Source organism: Dendrobium catenatum, unplaced genomic scaffold (assembly GCF_001605985.2).
Source record: "Dendrobium catenatum unplaced genomic scaffold, ASM160598v2 fragScaff_scaffold_1117, whole genome shotgun sequence".
Taxonomy (NCBI): domain Eukaryota; kingdom Viridiplantae; phylum Streptophyta; class Magnoliopsida; order Asparagales; family Orchidaceae; genus Dendrobium; species Dendrobium catenatum.
This window is the reverse complement of record NW_021319579.1, coordinates 124,354-140,300: the sequence shown is the minus strand read 5'-3', so window position 1 is coordinate 140,300 and position 15,947 is coordinate 124,354. Positions and strand designations below refer to the sequence as shown.

The window sequence follows — 15,947 nt, the reverse complement described above, 5'->3', positions numbered from 1 at the left end:
ATGTCATTTCTAATATTTTCTAACCAAGTCTTTTTAGGCCCATCTTTACATTTTTTAACATAAGTCAAATCTAATACATCTACTCTCCTAATTAGGTGATCGAAAGGCCGTTGTTTTATGTGGCCAAACCATCTAATGTGACTTTCTATAATCTAATCTTCCACTAGAGCTACTCCAAACTTTTCACAAATATGCTCATTTTGTATCATGTCTTGAAGAGTAAAGCCACTCATCCACCTAAGCATCCTCATCTCTACAACACTTAACTTAATATTATGCTTCTCTTTTAATGGCCAACATTTTGCTCCATAAAGCATTGCAGGTCTCACCACCATCTTTTAGAATTTTTCCTTAAGTTTGAGGAAACTTTTCTATCACACAACAAGCCAGATGTATTCATCCACTTCAACCATCAAACTTGAATTCTACTAATAATATCCTCATCTATTTCACCATCACTCTAAGTAGTAGATCCAGAATATCTAAAATGTGTACTCTTATTAATGACTTGATCGCCAAAAGTCATAATCCCCCGCTAGATATGTTATTAATAAAATTATAATCCATATATTCAATATTAGATCTATTCAAACAAAAAATTTTAAACTCTAAGGTTGATCTCCATAATTCAAATTCACATAGGGTACAATCTCTTGAACATGTCTAGTGAGAACATCTATGACTAAAGCAAAAAGATATGGGCTTAAGGCTGATCCTTGATGTAATCCAACATAAATAGGAAAATACTTGGTCAAACCACCTTGTGTTTGAACACAAGTAACAAATCATGCGTATTTATCCTTAATGAGTTGAATATAAGCATTATTAACCTATTTCTTTTCTAGAATTCTCCATAATACTTCTCTTGTAACTTTATCATGTGCTTTTTCTAAATCAATAAATATCATATGTAAATCCTCCTTATTCTTTCTATATTTTTCCATCAAACCTCTCAATAAATGTATAGCTTCCATAGTAGGCCTACCCGGCATAAATTCAAATTGATTTTGATAAACATTAGTATCACATCATAACCTATGCTCCATAACTCTCTCCCATAGTTGCAAAATATGATGCATTAACTTATTTCCTCTATAATTCGCACGTACAATCTTGTGTATCACCTTTATTCTTAAAAGTAGGAATCAACATACTCATTCTATAATCATTTGACTTCAAAATAATATTAAAAAGTTTAGTAATAAAAAAATTCTTACATCTCCTAAGCATTTCCACACCTCTATTGCGATATCATCAAGTCCAACAACTTTTCTATACTTCTTTTTTTGTAAATCCTCCCTAGCTTAATTCGGTGTTACTAATACGCCAATAAAAATAAAAGTCTTTTTTTTTATTTAGGATGTTAAGATCGCTTAAGTCAATCGTATTTCAATCTTCATTGAAAAATTTAGCAAAATATCTCATTAATCTTTGTTGAATATCTTCTTCTAATAAAAGCACTTTTTTATCTAATCCTTTATGCACTCCACTTGAACTAATTAATTTTTACCATTTCTATCTCTTTGTTTGGCTAACTTATACTTATATCTTTCCCTCCTTGGTATATAATCTATTATATAAATCATTAAAAGTTAAAATTTTTGCATCGCATATTGCTTTCTTAGACTCCTTACAGACCTCCTTATATTTTTCCCAATTATCAGAGTTTTTACATCTAAATCAATTTTTATAAGAAATATTCTTATTTTTATCTTTTCTTGCATATTTTTACTTCGCCAACTATTTTTACTACTAAAATATTTTCTCTTTGATACTCTAAGCACATATTTTACAACATTCTTAATATCACTAACTAGCTATTTTTTTTTGACATAATATTAGCTTTCTCATGCACAGACAAAATCCTAAGCATAAGAATCTTACTCTCAAAAATAATTTTGTTAATATTCTTTAAATTCCCTCATCTAATCCTAGAATAACATTTTATTTTATTTTTTATTTTAAATGTCAAAACTAATAAGTGATGTTTGGTATATAAACTTTCACTCGGAATTACTTTACAATATTGTGAAACTAAATGATCTATTTTTCTTATAAGAAAATAACCAATATGAGTTTTACTATCCCTAATTCTATTAATTATTATAATATTATCTTTCAAACTCTTATATTTAATCACACATATATTATTTCTAGTACGACTCTTACCAGAAAATTATAGTTTAAATCCTAAACCATCAATCTCCTTAGTCTTCTCTCCAACACATTTAATTTCATGAATGCATAAAACATTTATCTTCCTATGAATCATAATATATATTAATTCTATTAATATGCTTATGAGGGAACCTATATTTGAAGTTCCTATCCTGATATTAGTTTCATGGACTAGCTTCTTTGCCTATATCCATCCATTATATGGGAACCCTTACCTATTTAACACTGCACATGAGTATCAGTGCAGCGGCCTTTGCACACTTCTTGGCTCTCACTGTATTCAGGTCATACAGCGCTTCACTTTCAAAGAACACCCTAACATTAACACAATGTATTAAATGATTTATGTCATGATTATTCGACAAATTTTATGCTAGTTGTCAACTACTTAACGCAACCCTCTAATTTTTTCATCCAAAACTCGGGACTTGTCAACGACAATATTGCATAAGATTGCTTCTATGTTAGCCCTATATATTGCTTCTATGTTATATATATATATATATATGCATGGAATAGGATGGCTTTTAATGTGAACAAAAAGTGAATCTTACATCACTTTTATCTTTTACCTAATCCTTTCAAGATATAAGGCAATTTAGAACCTTTTCTAAGAAAACAACTCAGTCCATTTCATCATTGTTGGAGTAAATCTGTCTTTCTTGGACCTTTATGCTTTTTTCCCCCTTTGTGAAGATAAGCACTGTTGACCTCCACATGATTCTAACTAACTAGAAGCCATTTATGTCTTCTTCAAGCTAATTTCGTTGCATGTTCCACATCAAGCTTTCTTCATATTTTTTAAAACGACTTTCTAGCATAAAACTTAATTTTTTTAACTAAAAATCTGCTTTAAGAAGTAGTCAGTGTTCCAAATGAAGTCTTAGACTTCATTTGGAATGGCTTTCTTATTGCTTTCCAAATCAATTTTTCGATATAAAATTTCTATTAGAAAGCATTAAAAGTTATCCCAAATGAAATCTCCGTAGTCCACGCAATAAATATAAACATGGCATTGTTCAACTCAATCATATTTCTATTTATGTATGATTTCTTTAAATTTTATGTATTTATACTTATAATTATGTATCGATCATTATATATATTATATAATTCATACAAAACTTTCAAATAAATATTATGTTCTCACATATATTAAGCTCCACAAATAAACAAATAAAACACATACAAAATCTAACTCATTTATTCAATAAGTTGAGAGCTGAGTAAATAATTAAGAAAAATTCCGACTCATTCAAGCCCTTTATTCCACATCCCTTGGCTTGAAAGTCATAATTCATTAACAAAGGAATGTGTGGTCTGCCTTCGCTTGCAGATGCAACTATGTCTATCCCCATCATAATTATTCATTGATTGGAATTCCTAAGTTCGTCCACTAGTTTTTTCTGTGGGTATAGAAAATCATAAAAAGAAATTCCATTCCTGGATTAGGAATACTCTTCTTTCACGCATTTATATTGTCAATATGGAAAAATTCCCTCTCTAAAATTTGATTAATTATTATGTGTGGATGTCGAACATTGTCCGAAGAATAATCAACACATTACCCCTTCGTTTGGTACTGCGGCTCGATATTGTTCGGTACAGCTGACGTAGCGCATTCTGGTTAGTCTCCCGATAACGTTATGCGTCTGATCTCCTCACAGAATAATTTCTCCTAAAATTTAGCATGGTCAAATAATTTTCACTGTGTTATCAAAGTCAAGTGTGAAGGTGGCTAACTTTGAAGTAATTTAAGGGACTTCAATGCAATATACCTTGTGGTGATTAGCTAGAAAATATAATTTTAAGAGAACCAAAGTAAATTCTCAAATTTGATTAATATTTCCTTATCTTCAAACCATCAAATTAGTTGTGCCCAATGCAACTATGGCGGTGGTAGAACAATCATGGATGGTAAGAGCAATGTCATTAAGGTTTCGTTTAGGACGACTTTCTTTCAGCTTCTAAAAGCAACTTTTTAGTATAAAAATTTTAATTTTTGTATTAAAAAGCTTGTTTATGAAGCAGTAAGAAAGTCGTTCCAAACTAAATTTAAGTCTTCTAATGGTGGTTGGTAATGTGATTATTGTCATCATATGCATGACTAGTTCATAACATTTAAAGTTATTGCATGATGACTTCTAAAAAATGATTGAATCGGAGGAGATTATTTGTCATCACTAAGAGCTTTTCATCATACAAATGATAGAAGAGATAAATATTTATCTGAAAATTCATATGAGGGAAAATTTTAATTAGGCCAAACTTTTTGAGTGGTTTCCGCTATTTTATGGGAAAAAAATCATCATTTTATAGAAAATTAGTGTGAGGGCAGTCTACCTCCAAGTAATTTAGAGAGGTTTTTTATAATGTCTTATGATCAAGTAGAAATGCAACAATAGGGGAACCAACATAGTTCCTCTCATTCATTTATTATAAATGTAGCAAGAGTATATAATATTAGAACAAACGGTAGCACAAATGGCGGTGTTTTTAGTGGCATCAATGTGAATTTTTATGTTATGGTCTTGAGTCTTCAAATGATAAGTGACTCAATCAAAATCATTGCACACTATAGATTTGGCAAAACTATAGTGGCAATATGTAGAATGACCATAAATATGTAAGGGGAATCATCTAATCTTCTAACAATGGGAGGAGGGAATGGGGAAGGAGGGTGAGAATCGATTCTACAAAATCCATCACTTGAGGCACATCCAATGTGGCTATTGCAATGGTAGAATTATGATAGATATGAGAGGTGTGCATCATCTAATCTTGTAACATTTGTGAGCAACATGATTATTGCTATCATATGCAATCAATTTGGTATTATTATTATGAGAAGTGATTGTCAATGATGAGCATTATAAGTGTTGCATCCCTGAACATTCGTGTTGGTAGGGAGATGGAGAGTTTGATGTCCTATAGCTTTGTACAAAGATCTGACGCCACACAAATAAAAGAGAGGGGTGCAAGAATCATAGGAGACCATAACTTTTATGTGAAAACCCCTGAAAAGAGGAACAACCATGGGGTCATTTCCAATTGAAATCATTCAACTAGTGTTTGATATTGATTACAAATGATTCCCTTCCTCAGAGGAAGGCATTGGCACAATGTAGCAAATATACATTATATAAAGCACATTACACGATTGGAGTTGGAAGCCATGGCATGAGAGTTATTCTTAAGAGATATTTGGCTTATTTTATTAGTCGGCAAGACTGTAGTCGAGCGACGGTGGTTAGAACACCGTAGTCGAACAATAGTGGTCAGATGACCGTAATCAGGCATGATGGTCATAGAATTGTAGTCGGACGACAAATGTTGGAGGGAAATAAGTAGGCAACGGTGGTCGCAGGGCCATAGTTAGATGATAGAGATCAGAAGGACCATAGTCAATTGGTGATGAAGGTTAGAGGGACCGTAACCAGGTGAGCGAGGTTAGAGCGACAATAGTCAGTCGACAGTGATAGGATGGACCATAGTTAGACGATGGTGGTCTAAGGACTGTAATTGATATGCCACCGAAGTCGAAAGGACTATAGTCGGTCAATGGGGGTTGGAGGTACCATAGTCAGATGACGGGGATTGGAATGAGTATAATTAAGGAATATATATCAAATAGAGATTAGATTGTGGTGACCGAATAGAGATTCAATGGCGATGGTTGGATGGAGGTCCGACGGCGATAGCCTGGCTAAGGTCCGGTGATGGAGCCAGGTGAACATTCGACAATGATCAATAAGTGAAAGTCTGACAGCGGCGGCCGAGTGGCTAGGGTTTGTTGGAGTTGGTGCTCTAGGATTCATGTCTTAGATCTTTTTAAATCTCTTACCCAATGTCCAAGCCCTCTTAGATCTTGAGCTTGTTGGATTCATCTCATCAAGTCGTTCGATTCAATTATAAGCATGTTATATTTGAATATCATTTTATCATTCAATTAATGCTTTGAAGTTTTCAAATATGCTTAATTAGACCGATTTTAGTGTCATTGGGTTCGTCTCATTGTGATGTTCAATTTGACTATAAGTTTGTTGAAATCGGAATTCAGATTGCCCCAAATTTAATTTCGAATGTTTTCAATTTGAATATTCCTCAATATTCGTGTTCAATCAAGATGATTTTTAGTATCAATAAGGGATGAGAAATTTCTTGAGATATCTTTCAATTAAAGGAAATTTAAAAAAAAAAAAAAAAAACTTATTATATGGTGAAATTATAAAAGAATGATATTTTTCTTGACCTTGTTTACCTAGCTGACCCACATAACTACCGCAAGACTAATGAGTTGGACGATGTTCTAATTATGATGACCAATAATATATCGAGCTAACAATCTACATGTATCAAATTGTGACTAATGATCTAGAAGTGCATCGGTGATAACAAATTAAAATTTTGATATCTTTCAAAAAAAATTATTCTCTTAAACTGACTCGATAGAAATCAGTTCCACAAAATAAAATGATTTTTTTTTTTTTTTTTTTTTGCTCACAGAACATGAAAATATTAGGCATAATAATTTTGAGAAATTCAACTCTTTTCTCTATTTCTCTTATCTTTTTTTCATACATCTTAAACTTGGGGGTTTTACCTACGTACCATTTTATATTTTATTATTTACATATCAAAAACTCAAAATTTTAAGATTTCATCTCTACAGTCCATAGATCAAATATATATGATAAAAATGAAATATTAAAATTTATAGGATCGTATGGATAGTAGAAATGAAATATAGGAGTGATATATTTGATATTAAAAATTTTTACGAGTGATACTTGTTGCATGCTAGAATATACGCGGAAGTAGAGTTAGGAAATATTCGTCTTAGCGTTGCACAAGTATTTCGCACACAAACAGAAAATAGAAAATAAACAACAAGGTTTTTACGTGGAAAACCCAAAAGAGGGAAAAAAACCACGGGGCCTCACCCAGTTGCAAAGTTCCACTAGTATTTGTTTGAAGTACAAAGGTTGATCCGTCTTACAAATCAAGACGATCAATTTACAATCAACTTCTCACAAAGTTACAAAGTTCTGCAAATTTCCGGCGTTTCCCAAAAATCCGGCAAAGTTCCGGCGTCTTCAGGCGGCAGGAAAAGCTCCGGCGGTGGTCGAGGAGGAGCTTCTTCCTTCTCCTTCTTCTCTTCTTCTTCTCTCTCTTCCCTTCCCCCCCTTTGGTGTAGAATGAGAGCTCTATTTGTAGTTTTTCTGGAATGGCATAGCCCGTAAATAGGCGTGAGATCATGGGCGAATTGGGAGTGTTTTGAATGGACGGCCGATATCGAATCCTTTGACCATGCACTGTTCATTGGGCATTTGAAGGCCTAAATGATGTCGGAATTCGGAGATCTTGGGCTCGTTGGATTCGTCTCGTCGAGCCATTCGATTCGAGTATAGGCTCGTCAAAATTGGAGACCGTTTGGTAACTCAATTTGAGGTTTGAACCTTCCAACAGCGCTTTGAGCCCTTGATTCAGACTCATTTGGACTCGGATTGGGTTCATCTTGGTGTCGTTGGGTTCGTATTTCCGAGACGCTCAGTTTGACTATAAGTTCGTTGAAATCGGAGTTCGGGTACTCCCAAAATTGATTTTTGAAGTTTCCAACTAACTTTTGCCTCGAGATTCGTGCCGATCAAGCTAATTTTGTAATGACGTATCAATACTCATGAAATTTTAAAATTTTAAATGTTAAATATAAAAATAGCATTATATAAAATGATATGTATCTAAATGATTAAAATTCATCTTCATTTTCTCATAATCTCACTCCACTCCTTATTTTATAAATAAAAAGATAATTTAGGTTGTAAGCAAGCTCCAATTCATTGAATTTAATTCAAATTTAACGTTATAAGCAAGCTAGACAGATCACAATTTAGGTAATATACAATTCACCACCGTTCTCTTCAGATTGATCGCAATCCTTCGTCGTGGTCGAAATGCGATGCCGGCACGCGGCAGGATTAGCTTACCCAAGAACCCGGTCTGGAACTTGAACCCATGGAATCGTTCGGCCGATGTCTTTGTCCCATTAGCTTCGAAAACGGAGAGGCTGTCCCCTGAGGCCCGATCGCGACAACCAACTGAAATGGCCTTCCATTCATCCCCATTGCTCGACTCACACGCGTAAGGCTTCCATTGGTGCAATCTCCTCGGAGTCGATTCCACCGGGCCCCTACCACGTTATCCACCACCGCAACGCCAGCTTTGCGAAGCGACGTGGCTCTCCTCCCGCCATGTCTTCTCCCCGTCCGGCGACGATGATTTTCGTCCATACAAATCCCCGCCGCTGAGCCTTAGAATACACTTGCACGCTGACCAAGATCCACTTTGCTTCGAGAAAGTGAACAATAGGATTAGAAGGAAAGAGACGGGTCGGGAGGGAGTAGCTTCAAAGCAATTCCGCTTTATATCCGTACGTGATAGCCGAAGAAGACAAGTTGCAATACCCATGGACTCTTCTACCGCCGCCGTCCGCCGCCTTTCCACTGCCATGGAGCGCACCGGCCGGTGGTAAGTAAATATTAACCTCCTCCTCTCTTTCTCTCTCTTCACCAAGTGACCCATTTCCCCCTTTCTCTTGTTCCCAAACTTTCAGGGTTTTCTCTCAGGAAGTCCCATCCGACATCGTCATCAAGGTCGATGACGCCACGTTCCCTCTCCACAAGGTAACAATCAAATCGATCTATGTCAATAATAGCTTTAATCAAAGCTTGATGATTTCTGATTTAGTTAATTATCCTCGAATCAGTTCATACTGGTGGCAAAAAGCGGGTACATAAGAAAGAAGATTGTGGAGTCGGATAAATCGGATCTGGGGATGCTGGAGCTCAAGGGGATACCGGGCGGTGCGGAGGCATTTGAGAAGGCGGCGAGATTCTGTTATGGTGTTAACTTTGAGATCTCAGTGGAAAACGTGGCGGCGCTGCACTGCGCGGCGGAGTGGCTTGAGATGACGGAGAAGTCTTGTGAGGGGAACCTCGCCGCCCGCGCGGACGAGTTCATCGCCAAGGCCGCACTCATCACGCTTTCCGGCGCTGTTACCGTGCTCAAATCTTGCCAGAAGCTCCTACCTTTCGCTGAAAAGCTCCGGATCGTGCAGCGCTGCGTCGATGCCATCGGTTCCAAGGTCTGAACTACGAGACCTAAAATAATTTTTTTAGATTTAAGACTTAAAATCTTATAGATTACTAATTTGCAAGGCTCAATTCTGACTTGATACTGCGACGGTGCTACTTAAATAAAAGATTCAGATCAAATTTTATAAAATTGTGATTTATGTAAACTAAAATGTAAGAAAATCTAAAAAAAAAAAAAAAAAATCATGAGACTTAATCTAAATCCTGCATGAGTCAAACAGACCCTCATCTCTGTGTTCACTTCAATTTCAGGCTACTCACGAGGCAAACTCCCCGAGCCGCTCCCCTCCTGACTGGTGGGCCGCCGAACTCGCCATGCTCAATCCACCCTTTTTCCAGAAAGCCCTCGCCGCCATGAAAGCTCGAGGTGCCACCCCAAAAACCCTCTCAACCTCCGTCGCAGTCTACGCTGGAAAATCTCTCCCTGAACTCCTCCCCCTCTCCTCTTCCTGCGGCCGCGGTCCGTCTCCCGCCGCCTCCAGCGCTGGCACAGATCGCTCAACCCAGCGCAACTTCATCGAATCCTTTATCGCGATCCTCCCAACCGATCACGACACCCCCCTTCCGGTCGGATTCCTCTGTTGCCTCCTGCGCGCCGCAATCTTCCTTAACTCTTCTGCGGCCTCCCGCCGCGATCTCGAGCGCCGGATCTCTACATCTCTCGATCAGGTCGCTGTAGGCGACCTCATGGCCATCGCCTTCGATTACTCCGGCCAGAGGCTTGCCGATCTTGACAGTATTCGACGGATTGTGACTGGTTTTGCGGAACGGGAAGTCGCTGGCGCCGTCGCGCAGCGGACGGCCCGAGTTGTTGATGCATTTGTGGCTGAAATCGCTACAGAGGAGGATCTGCCGGTTTCCAAGTTCGCCGGCATCGCTGGTGCGCTTCCGAAATCGTCACGCCGCTTTGACGACGATCTCTATCGCGCTGTCGACATCTACCTCAAGGTATAGAATGTTGGTATGCAGGTTCCGTTCCGTTTTCGTCTAAAGACGGGTATTTGAATATCATTTAAAAATATAAATTATACTTTACTTAATTCATTTTTAATCCAAATTTTATTAAAAATTATGAAGATGTTTATAATTATTTTTAGTAAGTACTAAATTTTTAAAAATATTTATGTCTCAAGAAATTCTGATTTAGAATTGATCACTTAAAATGGAATTTATAATTATTTTTAAATAAATGCTAATTTTAAAAATAATTGTATGTATAAAAATAAGAAATATAATTAATTGTAAATATATTTTATCAATATACTCCGATTAAATTTAAATGGATCTGTTTTAAAGTTTTTGAATTTACTTTAAGATGAAGTTAATATATAAATAATTAATGTTTACTCATTTTAAATGATTTAAATATTTTGGAACTCATTTATTTTTAGTAAGAATATTCTAATATAATATTTTTTTAATAAGATTATCATGTTGCATCATCATCATTGTTAATTTTTATTAAAAAAGGATTCCTGACAAAAATATTTTCAAACATGCATATTAGCTTTTATAAGATTAAAACAATAAATACGGTCCAATATGCCAAATCATGGACATTTTCACAAGCGAGCCCGTATATCTTCAGGCACACTCAGGCCTTGACGAAATAGAGAGGGAGAAAGCCTGCAGCGTGATGGACCCATTAAGACTTTCCTACGAGGCTCGCCTCCACGCGTCTCAGAACAAGCGACTACCTCTCCAAGTAGTCCTCCACGCCCTCTACTACGACCAGCTCAAAATCCGAAGCGGCGACGCCGCTGACGAGCCGCCGATTGTTGCCGTCGCGAGCGGAGACGACACATTGGCCAAAGAGAACGAGGCGCTGCGCTCAGAGCTAGCCCGGATGAAGCTTTACTTGACGGACATTCAGAGGAGCCAAGGCAGCAGTACTGGGAAGTCGACGACGGTGATGGCATTACCGGCGCCGCCTGTCGCTGGTAAGAAGACGTCGTTCTTCTCGTCGGTGTCAAAAAAGTTGGGGAAACTCAATCCGTTCAGGCAGGGATCGAAGGATACGTCGACTATTGAGGAAAATGTTGGGGTGGATTTGGCGAAGCCGAGAAAGAGGAGGTTCTCTATTTCTTGATGATCGATTGTTATAACTATTAGGTTATATATCTGATCTATGTAGCATTTCATTTGAAGTTTGAAGTTGAATGATATGATTGTTTGAGTAGTAACTTGTATATGGATTAAGATGGATTACTGTTGAAAATTGTTGTTGGATTTGAGCTTTGAACTTTGAAGACAGTTGATCTCTGTTAATGACATTATTAGATTCGATGTTGTTGTTTGGTTGGAATTGTCTTTGCTGTTTCAGAAAATTGCGGAGAATGGAATTTATTTAGAAAAGAAATCGGGTTATAGTATTTCGATCAAATTTTAATCGAACATATATCTTAAATTAATTGGATTAATTTTGAGATTAATATAATATATTTTTAATCGCTTAATTATATATCATATCCATCTCAAAAGCAATTTAATCTTTTTTAGATTTATAAATTTTGATGATATTTCATCAAATTTATGAGATGACCTTTGAAAATTGTCGTTGGATTTGATCTTTGAACCTTGAAGATAGTTTATCTGTTAATGAGATTATATTATATCGATCTCAAAAGCCATGGATCAATTTCTCTTCTCTTCTTATGTTCTGCATAGCAGAAGTCCAGATTTAATTCTCTGTTGCTTGCAGCTACAGGTTAGCAATGTTTAACATGGAGCTGGGGAGAGAATCATTGAGAGTAATGGGTAAAGGGAGAGTTTGTTGAACCAATATCACTATCAATTTACTGCGCATATTAATGCAGATGCCAATGAGGAGCCATGGATCAACGAAGCTATTGTAGCTTCGTTAGTAATGTTCTTGTGAGTAGATACATGTACAATCCAATTATATTCCACGGGATTTAAAACCTATCCTCGTTAATGTATAATATTACTTTAGGATAAGGTCATAAGATTCATCTTTTAACTTTTCTTATTCTACGTAGTTTATCTTGGTCTGTTGGTTGAGAGTTTTGACTACCAGCGAAGAGGTTATGGGTTCTAAAGAAACGACAAAGTATAATAGGATAAGGACAAAGAGTAACTATGAGAAAGCTGGACTTTATTTTTAAGTCTCATTACAAGCGCTCTAATTCCTACTTATCTTTTTATATTTATAGCCTTGTGATGTATACATTTGTGGTTGTGATTCATTGTATTTGTTACAGGTGAATGGTTGTGATTCAATGTTAGTGTGAGATGTAGCTGGATTCCTCTTCTTGTGAAATGCGGCGGAACTTGTCTGTGTTTGTTTTAAGCTCCTGTGTTATGCTAAATTGCTGCTGATCTCGTCTATTCTTTTTATTAATTGTGTAGAAGTGTGTTTGTTTGAACTTCTAATTTAGCAATCTTGTACTAATGTGTTGATCAAGTCTATTGTAGTTTGTTTGCTTCTCCAAATATGTGAAATGAAAAAAAATTCTAGAACGTGTTGCGTGCCTTTTGTGGGAATGATCTGAATGCATTGCAGATATATCAATTTCCAGTTTACAATTCTTAAGAATGAAAACTTCCAATGAGTTAAAATGCATCATTCTTAAACTGGTTTGTTTATGCTGAATTACCTTAAGAGATTATTGAATTGCCTTCAGAGATGATACGAAAGTGGAAGATTAGTGAAAATCTTAACAATTTTGAATCTTGACAGAAACAAAATCTGTGAAGATTAAGAATGATGCATTTTCGTTAGCAGGTTTAAGAAGGTGTGAAACTGCTATAACATAAAGTTTGAAGGGATACGCATTGAAAAAAGAAACTATAAATTTTTAATCTTTCAGTTGGTTTACTTATCCCTCAACATATGGGCAATATAAGCTCAATTGACTTACTTGATTTGTCAAACAATAGCAATTGCTCCATCATATGCAAGTCAATACATAAATCACTTGTAATCCTCAAGTTAGTAGTTGTAATATGCAAATAATGGCTGATAAACAATCGATTGAATGTTACTAGGCTACGTAGTAGTATTCATCAATATATGTATGCCACAAAGGGTGTTCATTTATACCAATGAAAGCCACATCATGAATGCAAGGTAGACCAATTAACTGTCGTGCTCTAAAAGTGCACTCCCTTCTTTTGATATCAATGATATGTCTTGAATGGAGGCCCTCCACCTTAAAATGCTAGATTGCCTAACTATGAAATGATCTTTCCTTGTTGTGATATTTCTAATATATTCTTCTACATTTGGGACTAACTCATGCGGCCAAGTCATGCTAATCATCTTTCACTTAGCTCTTTGCTCCGTAAGCTTTCCCCGAATCATATTAATGAGGTCAACTGTAGGTTTGGTTCTAACATCAATAATTCATGAGTTAAAACATTCCGTAAAATTATTTGTATTATCAGCATGACACATCCCTATCATGAATTGACTTCTTGACCACTTATATGGTAACAAAGGTATATACGAGTAAACAATCATGCTCAAGTCATTAAGTTTAGCAAGCTTCTTGTTACACTCTAGGGGTGTAAACGAGTCTAGTCGAGCTCAAGTCTGGGGGTGTTCGAGCTCAACTCATGAGTCCAATATCGAGCTCTAACTCGATTCGAGCTCGATCTTGATTCGCAACACTGAAACAGGCTCATCAAGCCGCTCATTGAGTTGCTCAAATTCACCCGCCATTGAAACTCATGAGCCTCATGCATCTTCCGCAACGGTCGCGTCCACGGTCCCGTTGGTATCCAGTCCGTGACAGATTGCCTGTCCCATCCCTTTCGCTCTTCCCATGGGCATGCAGTAAGACGCAATTGCCTTGATTCTCGAGCTAAGCGGCAAGCATTATATGCCTCGAATTTGAGCAGGTTTAGGCGATATTAAGCGGGTTTAGGTTAAATCGAGCTGACTCAAGGGCTCACAAGCCGAGTCTCAATCAAGTTCAAACTCGAGCTTAGTAAATGAGCTTGAGTTTAAGCTTGAACTCGACTCATGAGCTCAATAAGCTTACTTTCGAGCCTATAAATGAGTCAAGCTCGAGCCGGCTCACGAGCCGACTCAGTTCACTTACACCCCTATTACACTCTATATTATTATAGGCATTAACAACCACTCAAACCAATCCTTGGACTTTTTGCTCATCTTTGCAACAATTTTTTTTAAGGTTCTTTCACAAATGTCAAATACAAAATTTATGCTAAGCCTCGGGATATACATCTCTAATTGCCTCTCCCAAACCCTTCTCCATGTCGGATATGAAACAAAGAGGTTTTAAGGTAGTTCCAATTGTCTCTCCTAAGTTTTGAAGAAACCATAACCATGTATGTTTGGATTCAATCTCAACAATAACATATGCTAATGTGAATAAGCCATTATTTCCATCAAGTGATTAGGCCAATAAAAGCACACCTAAATATTTAGATTTGCGATGACATGCATCCAAACTTACAAGTGGTCTGCACCCAATAAGAAATTCATTAGCACACACCTTGAAACTGACATAAAACCTCTAAAAAGAATTGTTAATACTATTAAATGTATATGTTATATGCGATCCTTAGTTTTTATCAAGTAGTTCTGGTGTCAATATTGAAACCCATTTATAGATGTCATCAACTAAGACAAATATGACATCACGAGCTTTCTCTCTCGCCATCCAAAACTTCATATAAGGTTATGATTACACAAACTCTTTCTATATATTGCTATTTATTTCTTTTGGTGGAATTTCTGGATATCTTTACTATCTTCTGAATCTCATTGACAAACCCATGCTGATGTGGCCAACCGCTTCCCTTCACGATTTATCCCTGGGCATGTGTGTACTCCTTCAACTCGCCTAACTTGAAAAGTTTGAGTGTCTTCACATAGGGTGCTCGAATTCTCCGTTGACAATCTTGATAGGAACATGTCGCAATGATGCATTTCGTATAACTGACTTTTATCATCACCCCAAAGTTCTCCTAAATGGAAACTGATCACAGAGCATTCTTGAAACTTGTTGCATTATTAAAAAATGTAACAGGAGTGATATTTGCAAAACTTGAAGTTTGAATTCTTGGAAAACCATCATTCTGAGTAATAGAACATTTTATAATGTGTTCAATACTCTCAACCCCCATACGGTGAGAATTTGATTGATCTTCATCTACTTCTTGTAGTGAGATAACTATCTCGGCACGTAAATTCTCATTCGATAATTTTACCAACTGGCTCACATCAACATCTGAATTTATTACTTCGCACTCCTCGGGTGATGTTCTTTATATGTGATAATGCATGTTATATTGATGCCCTTTAAGCCATGGACATATTCTAACAATCTCTATTCTAATCATGAAAATATTGATATGTCCTTTCTTAAGTTTGGCAATTCTTTGTTCGTCGTCATTATAGTTCTTTCTAGATTGGTCTTTCGTGTCAACCCAAAATCCTCCAAATTTAAATGCAAGAAAAATATGCTCTTTTTTATCTCCACATAAAACATCTTCTACTTCGTCACCATAATCCTACATTACTGAATTATGCTACACGCTTGTCATTTTTCCTTAACTTCAAGCTATAATATAAAGACATATCAAACACCAAATCATTAGAATAATTAAATTTACATAATTCAC

The 15,947-nt window shown here is 36.3% G+C and overlaps 1 protein-coding gene across 1 annotated transcript; it reads left to right on the top strand.

Moving 5' to 3' along the window:
- Window positions 1-8,325: 8,325 nt before the first annotated feature.
- LOC110102509 (root phototropism protein 2) lies at window positions 8,326-11,627 on the top strand. The gene is made up of 5 exons (XM_020830864.2): window positions 8,326-8,706; window positions 8,792-8,861; window positions 8,945-9,322; window positions 9,585-10,280; window positions 10,921-11,627. Exons 1-5 carry the CDS (start codon window positions 8,645-8,647, stop codon window positions 11,419-11,421), a joined length of 1,707 nt encoding a protein of 568 aa, XP_020686523.1. The 5' UTR covers window positions 8,326-8,644; the 3' UTR covers window positions 11,422-11,627.
- Window positions 11,628-15,947: the final 4,320 nt, after the last annotated feature.